Genomic DNA, 22,327 nt, shown 5'->3' on the forward strand with positions numbered 1-22,327 from the left:
ATGAACACTCTGGAGAGAAAGTGGCATTGTGGTGCTTTCACTGAATTAGTAACCCAGAGGTCCAGGGTAATACTCTGAGGGCACAGTTGGATTTAAATTGATAAAATCTGAAATTGCAAATTAGTCTCAGTAATGGTGACCATGAAACTATCATCAATTTGTCATCTTAAAAAAAAAGCACCTGGATATCTTTTAAGGGACGAAATCTGTTATCCTTACCTGGTCAGGTCTACATGTGATTCCAGAACCACAGTGATGTAGTTGACTCTTAAATGCTGTCTGAAGCCAGAATTCATAGGACAGGCAACAAATTCTGGCCTTCTAGTGATGCCGTCATATCATGAAAGAATAAAAAAGGTTTGAAATCTAAATTTTATCACTTCTGTTTTTCAGGTTGACTGTAAGTGCAACATGAAGGTGGAAAAAAATCATTTGGAGAAACACGAGGTATGTGCTTCTGCTCTCTGTACGCTTGCCTAATGTAATAGCCCCAGAGCTCATTTCAACCTTTGTCCAAACACGAACCTGAGCTGAGAGTGACTGCCTTTGACATCAAGGCAGCATTTGACCGAGTGTGGCATCAAGAAACCATTGAAAAACTGAAATTAATGGGAATTGAGAGAAAACCCTTCACTGCTTTGGATTCTACCCAGCAAAGATAGCTCGGCTTGTTGGGTGTGAATCATCTCAGTCCCAGGACATCACTGTGTGAGTTCCTCAGGGTCTTGGGTCCATCCATCATTAGCTGCTACATCACTGACTTTTCCTCCATCAGAAGGTTGAAATAGGAATTTTCACTGCACAATGTTCAGCACCATTGGCAACTTCCTTAAGCACTGAAAGATATGTAATGTTCCAAAAGAAAAGTAAAGTTTATTTATTGGTCACAAGTAGGCTTGCATTAATACTGCAATGAAGTTACCGTGAAAATTCCCTAGTTGCCACACTCTGGCACCTGTTTGGGTACATTATAGGAGAATTTAGCATGGCCAGTTCACCCAACCTGCACATCTTTTGTCTGTGGGAGGAAACCGGAGCACCTGGAGGAAACCCATGCAGACACGGGGAGAATGTGCAATCTCCACACAGACAATGACCTAAGCTGTGAATTGAACCCAGGTCCCTGTTGCTGTGGGGCAGCAGTGCTAACCACTGTGCCACCATGCTGAATAGGCCAAAGGGGAAAGAAGACGGGGTAACATTGTTAATCTAAGAAGTTTCAGAGTCGTGCTGAGTTGAGATATCAAGGCAGTGGATAGTGGTGTAGAATCAGTTTGGGTTGAAATCCTGAATAGCAGGGGATGGAAGACAAGGATGGGAGTATTCTATTGCAAGTAGTTGAGCATGAATGGGAAATATCAAGGGCATGTTTGCAGGAAACTGCAATTATCATGGGATATTTTGATCTACGTACTGATTGGATGAACCGAATTGGTGTGGGTAACGTAGAAGAAGAATTTGTGGAGTGCATCCGATGTTGCTTTTTTGAGCAGTACATTGTGGAACCTTACCGGAAATGGGCTATTTTAGATTTGGTTTGTGCATTGAAGAAGGATTAATAAGGGATCTTTTGGTTAAGGATGCTCTAGGGGGGTAGTGATCACAATTTAATAAAATTTGAGATACAGTTTGAGACTGAATGTCATAGGACCATAACCAGTGACTTCAGTTTAAGTAAGGGCAATTATAATGGTATGGGGGAGGAGTTGTCTAAGATGAACTGTTAACAAGATGCAGGTCAGTATTAGTCTTCACTGTGGAAGACAGTGCTAATATCCCTAAGTTATCAGATGGGCTGATTTCAAATTACATAGAAGACTTTATAAAAATCCCAATCAGAAGGAATAGAGAAACTCAAGGGGCTAAAGTGGACAAGTCACCAGTGCCTGATGAACTGCACTCTAGGGTTTTAAGGGAAATGGCTGCAGAGATAGGGATGCATTGATTGAAATTTTTCATAACTTGCTAAATTATGGGAGGGTACCCAAAGATTGGAATTGGGAAAATAACAAATGTGACACTCTTGTTCAAGAAGGGCAAAAGGCTGAAGGCGGGGGACTAAAGCCCAGTTAGATTAACAGTGATTATTGGCAACAGCATCTTACCAATAATCAGAGGAAATAGCTAATCATTTAGGAAAACTGAGTGTAACTAAATTCAGAATACGGTGGCACAGTGGTTAGCAATGCTGCATCACAGCGCCAGATACAAAGAACAAAAACAGCCCAGGAAACAGGCCCTTTGGCCCAACAAGCCCACGCTGCCATTTTAACATAACCAGTCCTCCCTCCACCCATGACCCTTATCTATGTTTATGGCTGGGTTCAATTCCGGCCTCGGGTGGAGTTGTCTTTGTGGAATTTGCATATTCTCTCTGCGTGGGTTTCCTCCCACAGTCCATTGATGTATAGGTTAGGTTGATTGGCCATGCTAAGTTGCCCCTTAGTGTCGGGGGATTGGGAAGGTAAATACATAGTGCTATGGGGGTAGGAACTGGATGGAATTGTTGTTGGTGCAGGCTCAATGGGCCAGATGGCCTCCTGCACTGTAGATCTAGGATTCTTGTCAACATGGTTTTATGAAAGATAAATCATCTTTGCTCAGATTCTTTAAGGATTGAACAGGGAGAGTAGATAGAGGGGAACCAAGGTGCAGCAGAAAAGGCTGGTGCACCAAGTGAAAGCCCATGGAATTGAAGGACGTGTTAGCACGGGCAACAGTGCAGGAACTCTTATTTAGCAGTTCAAAGAAATATGTGGAGATCTGGGTACCATGGTGACACACTGGTTTGAACTGCTGCCTCACAGCACCAGAGACCTGGGTTCAATTCCAGCCTTGCTTGACTGTGTGGAGTTTGCATATTCCCCTCGTGCCTGTGTGGGTTTTTTCTGGGTGTTCCAGTTTCCTTCCAGAGCCCAAAGATGTGCAGATTAGGTGGATTGTTTATGCTAAATTGTAAGAGGGATTAGAACATAAACATAAGAACATAAGAAGTAGGAGCAGGAGTAGGCCATCTAGACCCTCGAGCCTGCCCCGCCATTCAATAAGATCATGGCTGATCTGTCGTGGCTCAGTTCCACATTCCCACCCTCTCCCCATAACCTTTAATCCCCTTGCCTATCAAAAACCTATCAACCCGCGTCTTAAAAATATTTAGCGAGGCAGCCTCCACCACTTCAACGAGCAGACAATTCCAGAGATTCACCACCCTTTGAGTGAAGAAGTTCCTCCTCGACTCCGTTCTAAACCGCACCCCCCCCCCCCCCTTTATCCTGAGGCTGTGCCCTCTAGTCCTACTGTCCTTTCTGAGCGGGAAGAGCCTCTCCACCTCTATCCTATCCATCCCATTCAACATCTTGTACATCTCAATGAGATCTCCCCTCATTCTTCTAAACTCTAACGAGTACAAGCCTAGTTTATTCAGCTTCTCCTCATAGCTCAATCCCCTCAACTCCGGAATCAGCCTAGTAAACCTCCTCTGCACTCCCTCCAAGGCCAAAATACCCTTGCGTGAGTGCGGCGACCAAAACTGCACACAGTACTCCAGCTGCGGCCTCACCAGTGCCCTATACAGCTGCAGCAAGACCTCCCTACTTTTATATTCAATCCCCCTCGCTATGAAGGCCAGCATCCCATTAGCCTTCCTGACCACCTGCTGCACCTGCAGGCTGGGTTTTTGCGACTCATGCACAAGGACCCCGAGGTCCCTCTGCACCGTCGCATGCTGCAGTTTTTCGCCACGTAAGTAATAGTCCTTCCTACCATTATTCCTACCAAAGTGGACAACCTTACATTTGCCAACATTAAATTCCATTTGCCAGTTCCTGGCCCATTCACCCAGCCTATCTAGATCCTTCTGCAGACTCTCCACACCCTCCGCACAATTTGCCATTCCACCATTCTTGGTGTCATCAGCAAATTTCGACACCATACACTTGGTTCCCTCCAGATCATCTATATAAATGGTGAATAGCTGAGGCCCCAGCACCGACCCCTGGGGCACTCGACTAGTCACCAATCGCCAATCCGAATAGCACCCATTGACCCCCACTCTCTGCCTCCTATTTGACAGCCTATCCTCTATCCACACTAACACCCTACCCCCAACTCCATGCCCCCTGACTTTCTGTAATAACCTCTTGTGAGGCACCTTGTCAAACACCTTCTGAAAATCAAGAAAGACCACATCCACCGGCTCTCCTCTATCCACTGCCCTAGACACATCCTCATAGAACTCCAGTAAGTTCGTCAGATACGACTTCCCCTTAACGAAACTGTGCTGCGTCTGTTCTACCAAACAATTCTCCTCAAGATGCCTCGCTATTTTCTCCTTGATCACAGATTGTAACATTTTTCCTACAACAGACGTTAAACTAACCGGCCTATAATTCCCTGCCTTTTGCCTGCCACCCTTCTTAAACAACGGCGTAACATTAGCCGTTTTCCAATCTTCCGGCACTTCCCCGGAATCCAGCGACGTTTGGAAAATAATCACCAAGGCATCCACTATCACCTCCGCCATTTCCTTCAGAACCCTTGGACGCATTCCATCCGGTCCTGGGGACTTGTCCACAATCAGTCCCTCCAGTCTGTCGAGCACCGCCTCTCTAGTAACAATAATGTCATTCAGGCCCTCCACTCCTACCATCTTTCCATCGCTAACACCCGGCAAATTACTCACGTCCTCCTCCGTGAAGACTGAAACAAAAAAGTTATTCAGGGCCTCAGCCATTTCCCCATCCCCTACCACTAAGTCCCCCCTCTCATCCTCTAAGGGTCCAACGTTCACCCTAGCCAGCCTCTTCCTTTTTATGTATTTATAAAAACTCTTGCTATCCTTTTTTATATTAAGCGCTAGCCCAGCTTCATAGTTTATCCTACCCTTCTTTATCAATTTCTTTGTTGACGTTTAAACCTCTCCCAATCCTCTTCTCGCCGACTACTCTTAGCTACTCTAAACGCATCCACTTTTAATTTAACACTTTCCTTCACCTCCTTTGTTATCCACGGCTGATTACCTCTCCTCCTCTGATCCTTTTTAACCATCGGAATAAATTTCTGCTGAGCACCAAGAAAGATCTCCTTAAAGGTCCTCCACTGCTCGTCAGCAGACCTACCTTCCAACACACTCCCCCAATCAACAATCGCCAATTCCTCTCTCATCCTACCATACTCCCCTCTGTTCAAACAAAGGACACATGTCTGGGAGCCCACTTTCTCCTCCTCCATCTGCATCAGAAACTCCACCATACAATGATCACTCTTCCCAAGAGGATCCTTCACCACAAGGTCCCTAATTCTACCCGCCTCATTACATAACACCAGATCCAAGATAGCTCGCTCCCTCGTCGGCTCCAACACACACTGTTCGAGGAAACTATCCCGGCAGCATTCCAAGAACAACTCCTCAAGCCCACCGCGTCCAACATGGGTTGACCAATCAATATGTAGATTGAAATCCCCCATAATTACGGCTGTTCCATTCCTGCACGCCGCATTTATTTGCGCATTAACAGCCCACCCTACCTCCAGATCATTATTTGGGGGCCTATAAACGACACCCACCAGCGTCTTCCTCCCTTTGCTGTTCCTAATCTCCACCCACAACAATTCCACATTCTGCTCTTTGGTTCCTATATCATCCCTTACTACCACCCTGATGCTATCCTTAATCAGCAGAGCTACGCACCCGCCTTTTTCCTCCTGCCTATCCTTCCTAAACACTTGATACCCCTGAACATTCAGCTCCCAGTCCCTGTCACCTTGCAGCCACGTCTCTGTAATGGCCACCAGATCATATCCTTTGTGCTGATGTGCGCCACCAGCTCATCCACTTTATTCCGAATGCTTTGTGCATTCAGATAAAGTGCCTTCATCCCAGCCTTCACCTGTATCCTATTTGCCAGAACGCCACCAACCATACTCACGCCCCCTACTCCTTTTTATTATTGGGACATCCTTGGCCTCCCCCCTTACCTGCACCCTCTCCTTTACTTTAGACCCCGTAATGTCACCTACCCTCGCGCGCCCGCGCCCCCCCCCCCCCCCCCCCCCCCCCCCCAATTAGTTTAAAGCCCTAACTACAGTCCTATTTACACGATTAGCCAGGACTCTGGTCCCAGCACGGTTCAGACCAACCCCATCCCACCTGAACAGGTCCCGCCTACCCCAATACTGATGCCAATGCCCCAAAAATTCAAACCCATTCCTCCCACACCAATCCCTGAGCCACCCATTCACTTCCTTAATCTTATCAACCCTACGCCCGTCTGCACTCAGTTCAGGCAGTAGTCTGGAGATAACCACCTTGTCGGTTCTGCTTTTTAATTCCATTCCCAGCTTCTCAAACTCCCTCCCCAGGCTCTCAGTTCGCATTTTGCCTAAGTCGTTGGCACCCACATGTACTACAACGACCGGGTTCTCACCCTCCCACTCCAGGTTCCTCTGCAGCCCAGATGCAACATCCTGGACCTGAGCACCAGGCAGACAACACACCCTTCTGTGCATTTTGTCATTGTGACAAAGGACAGTGTCAATACCCTTAACCACACTATCCCCAATTACTACTATGTTCCTTTTCACCTTCTCTTTGCCTATGACCTGTGTCTGCATCACTGTGCTGTGTGCAGTTTGCTCACCAACCTCACAGCCCTCGTTCTTGTCCACACTGGAAGCAAGAACCTCAAACCTGTTATGCAGATTGAGAGGCTGAGGCATTCAGTCCCCACCCTCCTTCCTCCGGTTCCCACCCTCCTTCCTCTCCGCAGCCCCCTCCTGTTCCTGACCCTGGTTAGCCTGCCTGGGGGGGGGGTGGATGTCTCTTGCACCCCATTATCAATGGCACCCTCCCTCCCCCTGATGAGCCTCAGTGTCTGTATCTCAGAGGCCAGCTCATCTACTTTGAGCTGGAGCTCCTCCAGCAACCAGCATTTACTGCAGACATGGTCACTGGGAAGGACCCTGGGGTCCACCAGCTCCCACATCATACAGAAACAGCACATCACATACCCCTCCATTATTCCTGTAGTAATATTGAATGAATGTAATGCAAACTTAGAACATAGAACATTACAGCGCAGAACAGGCCCTTCGGCCCATGATGTTGCGCCGACCAGTTAAAAAACAATGACCCACTAACCTAAACCAATCCCTTTTCGTCCATAAACCTATCCGTGGATCTCTTAAACGCCCCCAGAGAGAACTCTCCATTCACCTGACAAAGGGGCTAACCCCAAAAGCTTGTGAGTCTATTATCAAATAAATAGGTTGGACTAAAACCTGGTGTTGTTAGACTTTTTACTGTGTTTACGCCAGTCCAACGCCGGCATACCCACATCATGTCACATAAAAAACAGGGAATTGGGATAAATGGGGTCTTTTCTGGGTGGAAAGATGTAACTAGTGGAGTACCGCAGGGTTCAGTTCTTGGTTCACAATTATTCACCATTTATATTAATGAACTGGAAGAAGGAATAGAATATAAGACTTCCAAATGTGCTAATGATACGAAGATGGTTGGAAGGGCATGTTGTGATGAGGATATTGTGATTCTGCAATGGGTTATAGATAGATTGGGTGACTGGGTGAAAACCTGTCAGTAGGAGTTTAATGTGAGGATGTGTGAGTTCATGCACTTCAGAAGGGGAATCAAAGGGTGGAGTATTATCTAAATTGGACAGTGACTGCAGGTTAGTGAAGTCAGAGCGATCTAGGTTTTCTTGTGCGTGAGTTGCAAAAAAACTAGCAAGAAAACCAACAATCTCTAGTCTCTCTTCATAGGACAACCCTTTCATCACAGGAATTAATCTGCGAAATCTCCTTTAGACTGCCCGCAATGTTACTATATCCTTTTTAGTAAAGGGAGCAAAACTCAGGCCTCACCAATACCCTGCACAATTACAACAAAACTTGTGAAGCAGTCTGTGACCATTTACAGCAAGCCCGGGACAGCATTCAGGCTTGGACTATGGGGCAAGTAACATTCATACCAGGCAATGACCATTTCCAACAAGTGAGAATCCAGCCATCTCTTGATATTTAATGGCATTACCATCACTGAGTTCCTCTCTTTTTTTCTAGGGGTTGCCATTGACCCAAAACTAAACTGGCCATATAAATGTTTAGACACAAGAGCAGGTCAGAGGCTGTGAATCCTGCAGAGAGTAACTTGCTTCCTCACTCCACAAAGTCGACCCTGTACAAGTGCAGGTGGAATACACTCCACTTGCCTGAATGAGTGCAGTTCTGACAACATTCAAGAAGTTTGACATCTTCCAGGGCAAAGCAGCCTGCTTGATTGGCATAACATTCACCATCTTCCACATCTGCACCCCTCACCACTGAAATACAGTGCCATCAGTGTGTATCATCTACAAGAAGAATTGCATACTCAGCAAGGCTCCTTTGAAAGCATCTTCAAAAGTTGTGACCTCTACCACCTACAAGATAAGGGCAGCAGATACATGGGAACACCACCACCACCTACGAGTTCCCTTCCAAGCCCTGCACCATCCTGACTTGCCATTCTTTCACTGTTGTGGGGCAGTGTTACCCCCCTCCCTAATAGCATTGAGGGTGCACCTACATCATGAGAGCCGTCGGGGTTCAAGAATGCGATGCTACCCCTTAGACAATTTGGGATGGGCAGTAAAAATGCTGGCCTCCAGTGCTGCTTATGTCTTGTGGAAATTTAAAAGAACATCTGTCTAAAATGTTGATATTGGTGTAATATAGAAACAGGTGTAGGCTAATCAGCCCATCAGGTCTGTTCCAACTTTCAGTTAGATCACAGCTGATTTGTACCCAAGCTTCATTTCCCCACCTTTGCTCTACCACTTGGTATGCTTGCCCAACAAAAATTATCGATAGCAGTGGGCATTTCAATTGATCCAACATCTGCATGCTATTGGAGCAGGGAGATAATTCCACATTTCGCATTTCCTGATTTCAATTCTAAATGGCTTAGCTCTGAACTTAAGGTTATATTTTAAAGGCTGTGTTTAGATCAACATTGTCAACTCTTATCAGTGAATGCAAACCAAATGTACGCACCCTTTCAATGCAGTGTTGTTCTGATAAATCTCCACTAATCCCTCCAAGGTGCTATTTTCTTCCTGAGGTACAGTAACCAAAACTAAACACATTCCAGTTGAGGTCTAAAATGACTCTGCACAATTGTAGCAATACTTGCTCATTACTTTTGCATTTCAACCCCTTTATATTAAAAGGCCATTATTCTACTGGCCTTTTTGATTGCTTGGTGTAATGCAGGAAAGGGAACACTGGACTAGGTGTCATGCACTCTGCTACACAGCTGTAGTTTGTTCATAGTGGGAAAACTAAGGAAGAAAGATACATTACTGCTCTAGTACCTAACTGTAATCAGGTTATCTTGCTAGTTTTGGGCTTAGGCCTGGTCCACGCTGGCATGGCTATTTTCCATCAGCACTTACTGGATAGCAATGGAGGTCAGGAGTCCTTTTGACTTCTTCCAAGCCTGAGAGGTATGTGAATCCAAACAGGAAATCCAGTCTGTAACCCTGCATGATTTGTTTATATTCTGGGCATTGCACTTGCCAGTGTAACCTTTTTGAGGTTCTTAAAGTAATGTTTAAAATTTAAATTTTGTTTTTGTTTTGCAGAATATGGAATGCCCTTTGCGGTTGGTTAAATGTCAATACTGTGAGCTGGAGCTGGCATTCAACAAATCTCAAGAGCATGCTGATTATTGTGGATCAAGGACTGAACCTTGTGCAGCTTGTGGTCGCAATGTTCTGGTCAAAGACTTAAGCATACACCATGTCACCTGTGGTAAAGACGTGGAGGAAAAGAATAACAACCGAATGAAAGCTGGATCTGAGTATCAGTTTGAAGAAAATACAGGCACCTGGTTTGAAAACCATCTGTCTGGAAACCTACATCGGGCTGAGGAGAACCGTATTCGGCCCAGGCCAAGAATTTCCAGACAACTAGAAACCAAAATTCATGGGAACCGGGAGACAGCTTTTCCAGTGAGGGGGCTGGATAGGAGAAATATGCCAATTTTAGGTAGAGACCAGGATCAAGGTAAGCTGGGAGCATTAGGAATGGCAAATAGTCCTCTCAACATTTGAGTTTAAATGTTAAGGAGCTGGAATGAGATAAATAATAAAGTACCCCCTGCCCACCAGGGTACAGAGAAGCACATACACCACAAAGGGTTGGTCGCCACTTCTGCAAAATATTTCAGTGTTAGGATGAGATGCTTTTGTAACTTTGACTGAGGAAATTGGAGAAAAATAGAGAAGTGTTACAGGTGGTACAGTGGTTAGCATTACTGCCTCACAGCACCAGGGACCTGGGTTCAATTCTGAGCTTGGGTGACTATGTGGTGTTAGCATGCATGTTCTCCCTGTGTCTCTGTGGGTTATCTTCAGGTGCACCAGTTTCTTGCCACAGTCCAAAGATATGCAGAAAAGATTAGACATGTTAATTGCCCCTTAGTGTCAGGGGATTAGCAGGGTAAATTTGTGTGAGGCTAAGGGATAGGGCTGGGTGGGATCATTGGGCCAAATAGCTGCCTCCTGCATGGGAGGCATTCTGTGAATTCTATTTTATCTTTTATGTTTACTGTGCTTCTACATTTAATCTAAGTGTGAATATAATTCTCTTTTTGGTACAATTAAAATTAGATTACGCTCACGTCTTGGACTTCTTGGTACCCCGTTAATAAGCCTTGAGCAACATCAATTCTCCTGTCCGTTTAACACAAATACTTGGTGCAGACTTGGGTATATGAGTGGCGTTGTGGATATAGAATGGTGGTGTTCTGCAGCTTGTAGTTCTCCTGCTCTATAATGGAAGATGCAGTTTGAGGATGAGGAGTGTGCCAGAACTCAGTAGTAGCAGTTCTTGGATAGAACATTCTAGATTGGTGTAGACCATGAGAAATCAAGGCATACCATCAGGCTAACCTGTGGCAACACTGTTTTTGTCATGCAGAAAGGCCTGATTTATGAATGTGGGAAAAATTGTATATCTGTTTTATGTTGTCTTTTGCTGCATTGATTAACTGATGCTCGGTTAAACTTCATGCATATTGGACTCCCTTTGGTGTGTTACCGGCTCATGTATGAACCAAGTTAGTTAATCAGGCAGCCTGAAACTTTTTGTTTCTCTCTCGGGTCAGGGATGTTCCGAAATCTGATTTTCTCTTCACCCTACGTTCGCAATTTGCCATGTGAATCCGTACTTGGAACACTCGTGCTCAGCTGATCCCCATCAGCCAACTGATCACAGATTAAACCTTAAAGTTGTGCTTTTTAACTGTTCTACATTTCTCTGTTTCGTAGCCAGCATAACGAGGATTGAGAGAAATCGTGTGGCAGATCCTGCAGGCCCTGGGCATGTCGATGCCAACTCAAACTTGGATTACCTGCTTGCTCTCAGTCTCCAAAACGAGAACAATGGTGGAGAAGGAGAGTGGCCACCTCTGTGGGAGGATACTCGCACTGATTACAGACGTCCTGAGCCGCAGAATGTTGTTGACTTGTTCAACAATCGCTCATCATCTAATGTATTTCCAACTTCTGTAAACACCCATGAAGAAATAGCAAGTAAGGATGATGTTGCATGTTTCAGGTCTCCAAAATAATTGTTTAAGAAAAGGGTTGTTGGCCATTTCATAAACAAACCAGAGCAAATTCTGCCCATATAGCCCAAAGTCTAATTAATAATGTTAGAATAAGACCCATGTATATTCCACGTTGAATATTTTGCATGTGTACTTCTCCAATATTTTGAGGCAGACTAAATGTCAGATATAGATCATCTTGCAGAGTAAGTCTAACAATAGGCACACATTCCACTCACTTGGCTCAGTCTTTTCTCAAATATGAGGAAAAAATAATAAGCTGCATGCACAAACTTTCTTTCAAACAACTACTTGCAACAAGCATTGACATCCTGCATTTATAGCTTCCAGGTTCAACACTGAGGGAATCAAACATATTCTGTTGTTTTGTTTTGGCATTGGGTGGGATGGTGCTGAGATGCTAGCTTCTTAACTCTGATGATTCTCTAGTAGACCTGTCAGTAAAACTATCTACAACTTGCTGGGTAACAGTGCCACTGGTACCTTATTCAAATGGAAAATTTGGCTGCTTCATGTTCTTATTTTGTGCATTTCAAGGAGAGATTGTTCAATAAAAGCAAATTACTGCAGATGCTGGAATCTGAAACCAAGAGAGAAAAGCTTTGATCAAGGGTCATCTGGACTCAATGTCAGCTCTTTCCTCTCCTCACAGTTGCTGCTGAACCTGCTGAGAGTTTCTGAGATGGTTTGATTGTTGTCCAGAGCAGGAACTATGACAATTTTTTGTCTTGTAACCCAAGGCACTAATGAATTGTGGTGTTACCTCAACTGAAATCAGATAGCTGAGCACTGGGCATTGATTCAGGAACCATTTTAGTCTGTACAGCTCAATTATTTGTTGTGGCTGGGATTAATTACTGGGGACTGTTTTCAATTGTGGATTGATTGAGTCACAGGAGAAAACTGAGGTTCCACAATTGAATTCCTACCAATCTCATTCTGTTCAATAATGTCAGTGAAATTTGAGGAGATTTGTCTTGTACGTTTGAATTTTGTTTTCCTCCAAGTGCTGATGTGACACGTTTCACATTTAGTCAGCCCGTGTTAGCATTGAAGACCAGAAGAAGGTGGGGAATGAAGGAATGGGGGTGGGGAAGTGTTCTTATGAGTTGAGGTCTTTTGTCAGATTTACCCATCGCTTCCTCCATTGACTCAAATTGCTGATTTGCTGCATAAATTTGACTTTTACACAAATATTTGAGACCAGTTTTTTACAACGGAAGTCACCAGGGTTAACTTTTAGACTAGTTTTTTTATTACAGATGGGCATGTACTTAATTTGGAATCGAAAAAAACTCTCACAGAACAAACAACACTAATATGAATTCTCTGCATTTACTTTAAAACGCTATAAGCTGTATACATGTCATCCAACACAACATAAATGTATACCGTAACTAATTAACCACAGTGTATCAGAATGACTGATCATTGTCTGAATCATCATACCATTTATTCCATTAGTCTGGAGCAGGGGTGTCCAAACTACAGCCCTTGGGCTGCATCCAGATCGGAGTTTGGAGACCACTGGTCTGGAGCACCTTATGAATCCTTCTAGTTATCATCTTTGGTAATACTGGTAACTATGGCATCATCATTTCATTAGTAATTGTTCTTGTTGTTAAATACATTTGATTTCAAGAATTATTTTCTGACAATATTGGGATCAAGTTCATTCCATGTGCCTATGATGGACATGCTTGCATGTTTTGGCTTTTTTTCCCCACCTTTCAACATCCAATTGTTCCAAATCTTTTGGAGATGCCTAGAGAGCTTTATTTATGCACCTATCTAAGGGCTGAACGGTATTTGTAAAACAGCTGGGAATAATGCTACATCAATGTTAGTTGATCTTGGATCATAGAATCACATATAGCACAGGAAGAGGCCCATAAGTTCATTGTGTCTGCCATCAAGTACCTATTTATTCTAATCCCATTTTCCAGCATTAGAGCCAGAGCCTTGAATGTTGTGTTTCAAGTGCTCATCCAAATGCTGCTTAAATGTTGAGTTTTTTTTTTACATGGTCCTCTTGGTCTCAAATTCCATATCCACACTTTATTCTGTTTGGGCAGACCTTAACGCTTGAATATCACCACCTGATTTATTCTTATACCATCCGTCATACATGATGAAACCACTGAACTGCATTTTTTAAGGATAGTTTTTGTTTTTAGAAATTTTGTTGGCTGATGTTATCAAAGTTTCATCCATATTTCCAATGCATGCAAATTGATGAATATTCTTATTCATATTTATTGTATGACAAAATGATGGAACTTGATTTTTTAAATCAAGTTTAATAAATGTGTTTAATCTTATCTATGGAATCGTATTTAGCGAACAAGTCAGATTTCAATCTTGCAGCCCACTAAAATGAAGTGGAATCATAGAATCCCTACAGTGCAGAAAGGGGCAACTTAGTCCTTCAAACCTGCACTGACAAGAATCCCACCCAGGCTCTATCCCCTCAACGCTACATATTTACTCTGCTAATCCCCCAACACTAAGGTGCAATGTGGCATGCCAATCCATTTAACCTGCCGATCTTTGGAGTATGGGTGGAAACTGGAGCACCCAGAGGAAACCCATGCAGACACTAGGAGAATGGGTGACTGCCTATGTCGAGTTTGCATAATGTCAGAATCAAACCCAGGTCCTTGGCACTGTGAGGCAGCAGTGCTAAGCGCTGTGCCACTGTATCTTTATTCATTCACTAACCTTTGTTGCCTATTACTGATCTAAAGTTTCCCCTTCTCCTGTACATATCTTTAAATTAATGAACCACGTTGGGTCCTGGTGAGCAGAAAGCTGTTTGATACCCGGGGAAGGGGGGTATAAACTAGGGCCAACTTTTACATGATATATGAAAACAGTATTTTTTTTAGGCCAAAATCAATGGGATCAACTTTTGGATGTGTCTATGCAGAATGTAGAATGACAACAGCATTATTCAGTGGATTTGGACTTATAGGGACTGAGTTGAACTCTGGCATTAGATGGAACAAAATTTTTGTTTCATCTTCAGCCTGGGTTTAAAGCTGAATAATATAGGAATAGTTGAATTATGATGAGCTGCTCTGTCTTTAGCCTTGGAAGGAAATTATTGTGATGTAGAGATGCTGGCGTTGGACTGGGGTAAACACAGTAAGAAGTCTCAAAACACCAAGTTAAAGTCCAACAGGTTTATTTGTAGCAAAAGCCACTAGCTTTCGGAGTGCTTGCTGCTTCTCAACGGGCTGCCAAATAAACCTGTTGGACGTTAACCTGGTGTTGTGAGACTTCTTATTGCGAAATTATTAACCAGTTAATAAGGTTTTAGACACTGACAGCATTACCAGCAAAGAGTTAAGTGATTCTTAAAACAAAGTTAATAAGCTAATGAAAGAAATAGGATGCAGTAAGAAAATGAAATAAGTAATTAGATTTTAAAACGTGCTGATTATTTTAAATGCATTTTAAGTACTGAATGAATCATTGTCCATTTCAACTAAAAGCAAGTTACTGCAAGGTACGATGGTAAAGGTAAAGAGTTCAGAGCCAAAGGCTGGGAATCCCGGTAGTTAGCAGAAATCATATCAGAAAGTTTCTGGTGAGGGAACACGTTTTGCAGCATTATGAATAGGGATATTCATTTCTAGACATAGAATAGTTACATACCTGGACGCAGGATCATGTGTCTATCCAGTTTGGCAATGAGTTGGTGGGAATAGTCACTTAGCAACAGGGAAGTGTCCAGATTAAATGGATGAATGAGATACCATTATACTGGGTGGTAGAATGCAGCTGGCTGAGGTGAATGTCAGATTGTTATTGATGTGTGTTTATTAAACATAATTAATTTTAAACTAATATGAGGCAGCAATGATCAATAAGAAAGTCCATAATTGATCTGATTTTGATTGTACGTGTTGGATTCATCAGAGAGGTTCTGTCGTTCTATTCCAGAGCTACTGGTGGTCTCCAAGCAGCTGCTTGCTGTGTTTTTGTTTTAAATCAATGTTATGTCTTTATACAGAGATATCTGCCCCATGAGTTTTGTATTGTCTATAGTAAAAGACAGTGCTAGCTATCTCAATTTACCCTCAACAAATCCCCTTAAAAATAATTTAAATTTATTAGTTTGACAGCTTTTTTCCTTTTGTGTTCAGATATTGTCACAATGTTGCCTTGTGAGTTCTGTGAAGAACTTTTTCCTGAAGAAGAATTGATTCTTCACCAGGTATGTTTTAACTCTGTGTTCACTGCAATCAATTAGCTTTGGCTCCATGAATTATCATGATATCAGTAGTTCTGTTATCATTTTTTCCAATAATCTTGTTGGCTATGTGTTGTACATTGAAAATGTTAAAAAAGATTATCTTACTATGATCTGATTGCTAGATTTTCTTTTCTTTTCCATTATTATTTAATATAGAATTCAGACTTGTAATGACTGCATACAAAGGTCTTTTAATCGCAATGATCACCCGAAGGGCAGAAATAGTGAGAGATGGGCAAGGTGTCTGAGGTAAATGCTAGTTGTAATTGAGGCAGTTTTGTTGAGTTAGAGCTCTGGAGCAAGAATCGACCCAAGTTTGTTGTTTTCATTAAAGTTTGTTTATTAGTGTCACAAGTAGGCTTACATTAACACTGCAGTGAAGTTACTGTGAAAATCCCCTCTGGCGCCTGTTTGTTACACTGAGGGAGAATTTAGCATGGCCAGTGCACCTAACCAGTACATCTTTTGGACTGTGGGAGGAAACTGGAGGATCCAGAGGAAACGTGTGGACTCTGCATAGACAGTGACCCAAGCTGGGAATTTGATCTGGGTCCTTAGCATTGAGAGGCAGCAATGCTAGACAGTGTGTGCCATGGTACATAATTCTGATAACCCTTTCAGTGTCTGTGTTGTCAGGCAGCTTATTTGATCACCATTCTTGGATGGGCTGTAACCTTGCTCCAAGTAAACGTGGGAAAGACAGGATGCATCAACTTCAGCTCTTGTCTCAAACTCTATCCATGCCCCTGATTCCATCCTCCTCCCCAACCCATAGTTAAACCAGATTTGCCACAGTGTTTACATCCCCTTTTAAACCTGAACTGAGTTTCCTCTCCATAAAAAGAATGCTGACATAAATTATCATCCACCTTCACCTCCACCTCTGCCCATTGACTGCTGAAACCCTTACCATGCTTTTCAGTTCCAGTATTCTACTGGACAACCTCCACTCTGTCCCCATCTTTGCTTTTCCATACTCTTAATTGAGATAATACCATGCACCCATCATCCCCTGTCCTTGCTGATCTATGTTGGTTCCTGGTCCCTTAGTGCTAATTTAAGATTGTTAGGCTCACGCTTAAATCCCTTCTCTGTTTTCACCTTCTTAACAAACATCTTGTCTTACAACTACCAACTCTCCTTCCTCTGAATCTGGCCTCTTGAGTTCCTTCTTGTCTTTACTCTATCTTTGTCATCCATGCCTTCATTTACCATGATCACTCTGCCTCTTCACCTTCCTTTTCATAAGATTTTATAACCAATCTACTTGACCAACCATTTGGTCACCCTCATAAATTCAGCTTTGGCCTGGTCAGTTTTTCTTTGCATAATCAATCAATGTATCACGTGTCATTTTAGAGGTGCTATATAAATGAGTTGTTTGTGCAATGATGTAAATGGAGGATTATAAGTGAGTTGGTTGAACCTGGAAGATTTTCTGTATTGGGAGCTACCTCTAAGATGGTAAGAGTGACTACTTGCAGTTCATGTAGATACTTTATTTTCTTAAATCAAAGCTGAATGTAGCTTGGGCAGCAATGGTTATTCCCAAAAACATCAATTGTGTAGATGAGCAAAGGAGGTCTGATTGCAGATGTAAACACCTGAAACCTGAGTGGACATTTTGAAATTGGGTGAATAGGAACACGGGAAAAACAGGATAGATGCATTACCTGGAAGTAGTGAGCTCTGAACCAATGTGGTGAGCCTCTTATTGGAGGGCATGGAAACTTACTAAATGGAATCTATGAGCTGGAAGGTACCTTATCTACAAGTAGACTCGAGATTATAGTGCCTGGAATACAAATAAATGAATGGGAAACTTTTCTATATTGAAAGTATTTTATGTTTTAATTTTTCTCCCTTTTAAGAGGGAATTAATTTATGATCCTTTTTTACAGACTGGCTGTAACCAAGTAAGTGCCTTTGCATCATTCAGTAAAAGTACCACACTTATACCACCGCTACAAAGGGTCTCCATTCCCAGGGCAAATGATATTTTCTCCCATCGTCATCACATGAATCCTGAATTATTTTCAGAAGATTATACCTTGCCATCATATGGTCCATTTGATGGCTCCAGTGATGGAGATGTCATGATCCCTTGTGAGTTCTGTGGTATAGCATTGGAAGAAGATGTGCTATATCATCATCAGGTAAACAAATATATACACGCACTCTTTCATTTAACAAAGCCGCTCATAGGGTAGGGAGGTTTAGCCTATCAGTGATGCCTGAAGTGCCTGAGCATTGAGCTTCAAATAACTATAAGAGGTGTGCCTTGTACAAGAGAGACTTGTTAATTCCCATGCACAAGAATGCCAATGTCAAGGGACCCCATTCTTGAGGTTATCCTGATGAATGCAATGTGAGAAGCTTTGGCAAAATGACTTTTCAGCAATACTAATATTCTGTACTAACAGCTAGATTATATGATGTCATCAAATAATTTTGAAGGACTTGGCATGTACCCTTTCTTAGTAGTACTTGTTCTGTCATCCAAGTAAATGTGGTGGTTAGCAGCCCAGTTGCTGTCTGGAGGTGAGGGCTTGAACCAAAGCCTTTTTGGAGTTTTCTTCTGTACAATATTTGCAGCCATCGAGTGACAGTCACCAGAGGTTGTGTTCAGGCTCATATAATTAGTAACAAGTGTGCTTGCATCCATTATTTCACAAACCTGTGGTACCTTTCAGACAGCCTTGACCTGATTAAAATTTTATTCATTGGCAGCAACATAAATTGAAGCTGGCAGCTATTATTGCTTGAATCCTGGCATGGAAAAGGCAAAATCATCTCTGTATACAGCTAGCAGTTTCATTTCAAATCCACAATAGTCAAGCTTAGCTTACAAAATCTTGAATTTGAAGATATGATGCAGAAACTTAATCTTTTAGCAACACTGTCTGCTTGTCACACAAAAATATAGAAGTAGAAAAAATGTACCCATAATTTTCCTGAACTGTCCCTCAGGATCAGTGTGATTTGCGACCATCAACAGCAAGACCACCTGATCAAGAAATCAATCAGTCATTCTTAATCAATAACACTGAGACAAGAGACTTTCCACAAGTGCCCATTCACCGGCAGAGACACCAGGGTAAGTGCAAGCATCGGTAGCAATTTTTTCACGTTTCATATTAATTAGAAATCAGCCGCATCCCGACTATGATTGGGGCAAGGAGAGGAGCAATCTGAGAAAAGTCAATACAATTTACTCTTTTAAAATATCTCAATTGCTGGCTAACCTGAGAACAAACTTATCGATTTGTGACATTGGCCAGAAAATTGTTGTCTTACTTCTCATAGAAGAAAGAAGAGCAGATCATAGAATCCCTATAGTACAGAAGGAGGTCTTTTGACCCATCGAGTCTGTACTGACCACAATCCCACCCAGACCCTATCCCCGCAACCCCACACGTTTACTCTGCTAATCCCCCTGACATTAGGGTCAATTTAGCATGGCCAGTCAACCTACCCCACATGCCTTTGGAGCATGGGAGGAAGCCAGAGCACCTGGAGGAAAGGGGAGAAAGTGCAAACTCCACACACAGTTACCGGAGGCCGAAATTGAACCCAAGTCCCTGGCGCTGTGAGACAGCAGTCCTAACCACTGCCACCATGCCGCCCATGTCGTCCCAACTTCTTTCCTCTTTGGAAAGGATCCAACTGTCCAGAAGTTTTTCTTTTTCAGTGTAGCATTTCTTCAATACAATGCCAGAGTAGTCATTCTTGTGTGCCTAGATAGTGGGAGTCAGTGAACTGTTTGACCTTGTGGACATCCAAATCCTACTATGGTCCAATTCTTATATGGACTTGACATGCAGCTGAACGTTTTCTCCTTGCTCCTTCCCCAATCCAGGGCACAAGTGTCAGTCATGTCCTTCATTCTGCTGCAGCTGAGATAAGCTAACTCTGTACAGACCAAAATTTAAACTTTTTAATCATGTGGTACCACATAGAAGAAGCGTTATAGCCACTGAATCTTCAAAAAATCTGGGAAGTGACATTTGTTGAGTTCATTATTCTTTGTATTAGTCTTTGGTGTCCACAGTCGTCTTCCACTTTAAATGTTAAGCAAAATAATATTTTTTTTTATATAGCGGGGTTGATGTGTTCTGTGTTTAACAAAAATATTTTTTGTGTACCTGCTTAATGAATTTATAAAGAACATTTTTATTTTAAAATTAACATTTGCAATGCTCCTTGATTTGTATTCTGTGCATGCAGGAGATGTCAGACCAAATCATTTCTCTCATCTGGATAATGTTGTCCAGCCAAGACCAGCGATTCGATCTTCAGTTAGAATGAGATCAACAGGACCTCCAGCAACATTCAGACAGGGGAATGGTGCCCAGAAATCCCTAGGAAGTCAAGATGCAGAGGCCGTTGCTCCAAGTACCAGAGGTGTCAAGGTTTCTAATATAGAGGCATCAGAGCTGAGGCGGCTGACCCGGAAACCTCTGGAACCATCAGTGGGCTCTCCTCGTCCTATTGGAGATGTATTTCCAGAGAGCTACAAACCTACTTTTCCACATGTACCTGCTGCTAGATCCAGGTGGGTGTATTGAACACTGGGACAAGTAAACAAGCATAGGTTTGCCACCAAGGTGACACAGTGGTTAGCACCAGGGACCCAGTTTGATTCTGGCCTTGGGTGACCTGTTTGTGTGGGTTTGCAAATTCTCCCTGTGTGTGTGGGTTTTCTCTGGGTGTCCTGATTTCCTCCGACAGTCTGAAGATGTGCACGTTAGATGGATTAGCCATAGTGAATGAGAGGGCTTACAGGAGTGGAGTGCTTCCTCTAGTCAGTTGTTTAATTGTCTTCCACAATTCATAACTGGACATAGGATTGTAGCATTTAGGTCGGACTTGTTGGTTATGGGATTATTTAACTCTATCACTTGCTGCTTATGTTGTTTGACATATAAATAGTCCTGAGTTATTGCTGCACCTCATTCTTGGGTATGCCTGGCATGCTCTCCTGCACTCTTCATTGAACCAGGGTTAATCCCCTGACTTGGTAATGGTTGAGTGGAGGATATGCCAGGCCAGGAGGTTACAGTAATGATTGAGTACAGTTCTGCTGCTGATGGTTCACAGCACCTCGTGGGTGCCCAGTCTTGAGTTGCTAGATCTGTTTAAAGTCTATCCCATTTTAGTATGGTAGTAGTGCCACACAATGCAAAGGAGGGTATCCTCGCTGTGAAGAAGGGCATTTGTCCCCAAGTATTGGGACACTCGCAATAATGCATCATTGATAGATGCATCTGTGATAGGTAGATTGGTGAGGAAGAAATATTGCCTGCCAATTTTAATATACCCTTGTGTCACTCATTTAGATTTGCACATTAAGAATAACTACTGGACACAATAAATATGAAGTGCATGGCATCCATTGCATTGAACTCCTTGAATTAACGTCTTCAGGATTAAAAATTGGAGGGGGATGTATGCTCATGCTCTTTGACCAAGTGATCAGAACAACGTTTTCTTTAGGCATCCCTCCTCACCTTGCTTCATTTGTACTGTGTCCAGATGTTGATTTGCCAATCACTGTATTTTTGTTTCCTTAGATTAATTTTTGATGTTATTTGATGACACTGCTCTTTCAGATGCTACCATGATGTTCCAGTGCACACTTGTGCTGCTTTTATAGAATTCCTTGCAAAATGTATTTCTCTTGTATCATGTGGAATCTTGAGTGTAGCTCATTGACTCACCACCTCATTGGGATTGTCCATTAAATAGAATTGCTTTGATTGTATCCCTTTCCAGTTTTGTCAGTGTTCAAAGACACAGTTTGGGAAGCAATTAGAACTTGGGAGAGGACAGTTTATTTACATGCCCAGTGGTGGTTATTAACTGTTCAGCTCACTGGTGCATTCGTATGAACATCAAGTTGGCCATGAAAATGATGTCTTCAGTGTTTGCTACCTCTCACCACCTAGGTTTGGACATGGACTTATTGTTATCTGTGGAACTGTAACAATCAGCATCTTCTGGAGGGGGAGAGAAGATTGAAGGGTAGAGGAGGATGAAGGAAATTCCTTTTTAAAAAGCTCAGATTTCTGACTCCAGATTTATGAAGTGGCATTATGTATTTGCTCCACTAACTGAGTGCATCTCAACTAACTTTGACGCTATTTTGGTGCACTCAGAGTTGTTTCAATCAGCCCCAGAGAAATAAGAATCTAAAGCAAGAAGTAGAAATAGGAGTAAGCGTTATGGCCTCTGATCTTGCTCCATTGTGCAATAAAATCATTACTGGTCTTTTTACATCCCTTGAACAATAGAGCATCCATACCCTCAGGGATAGAGAACTCGAACAATTCTTGATCCACTGTAAATAAAAAAAAAATTTCTCTTCCTCTTGGTATTAAATAATTAACCCCTTATCTTGAGATTGTGCCCTCTTCAGACAAGGGAAACAGCCT

At 42.7% G+C, this 22,327-nt stretch overlaps 1 protein-coding gene across 5 annotated transcripts in view; it reads left to right on the forward strand.

The window, feature by feature from the left end:
* Positions 1-22,327, forward strand: part of trafd1 (TRAF-type zinc finger domain containing 1) — a 41,329-nt gene that overhangs the window by 13,554 nt on the left and 5,448 nt on the right. For 4 of the 5 annotated variants that reach the window (XM_080208158.1, XM_080208156.1, XM_080208159.1 and 1 more), the window contains exons 4-10: positions 394-447; positions 9,642-10,065; positions 11,331-11,594; positions 15,784-15,854; positions 17,795-18,049; positions 18,864-18,990; positions 20,121-20,448. In XM_080208158.1, the coding sequence (XP_080064284.1) occupies positions 394-447; positions 9,642-10,065; positions 11,331-11,594; positions 15,784-15,854; positions 17,795-18,049; positions 18,864-18,990; positions 20,121-20,448 (1,523 nt within the window). The remainder of the gene's footprint in view (positions 1-393; positions 448-9,641; positions 10,066-11,330; positions 11,595-15,783; positions 15,855-17,794; positions 18,050-18,863; positions 18,991-20,120; positions 20,449-22,327) is intronic. The other variant, XM_080208160.1, reaches the window with a different exon arrangement.

This window comes from Carcharhinus amblyrhynchos, chromosome 20 (assembly GCF_965287045.1).
Source record: "Carcharhinus amblyrhynchos chromosome 20, sCarAmb.v2.hapA, whole genome shotgun sequence".
In the NCBI taxonomy this organism is placed as follows: domain Eukaryota; kingdom Metazoa; phylum Chordata; class Chondrichthyes; order Carcharhiniformes; family Carcharhinidae; genus Carcharhinus; species Carcharhinus amblyrhynchos.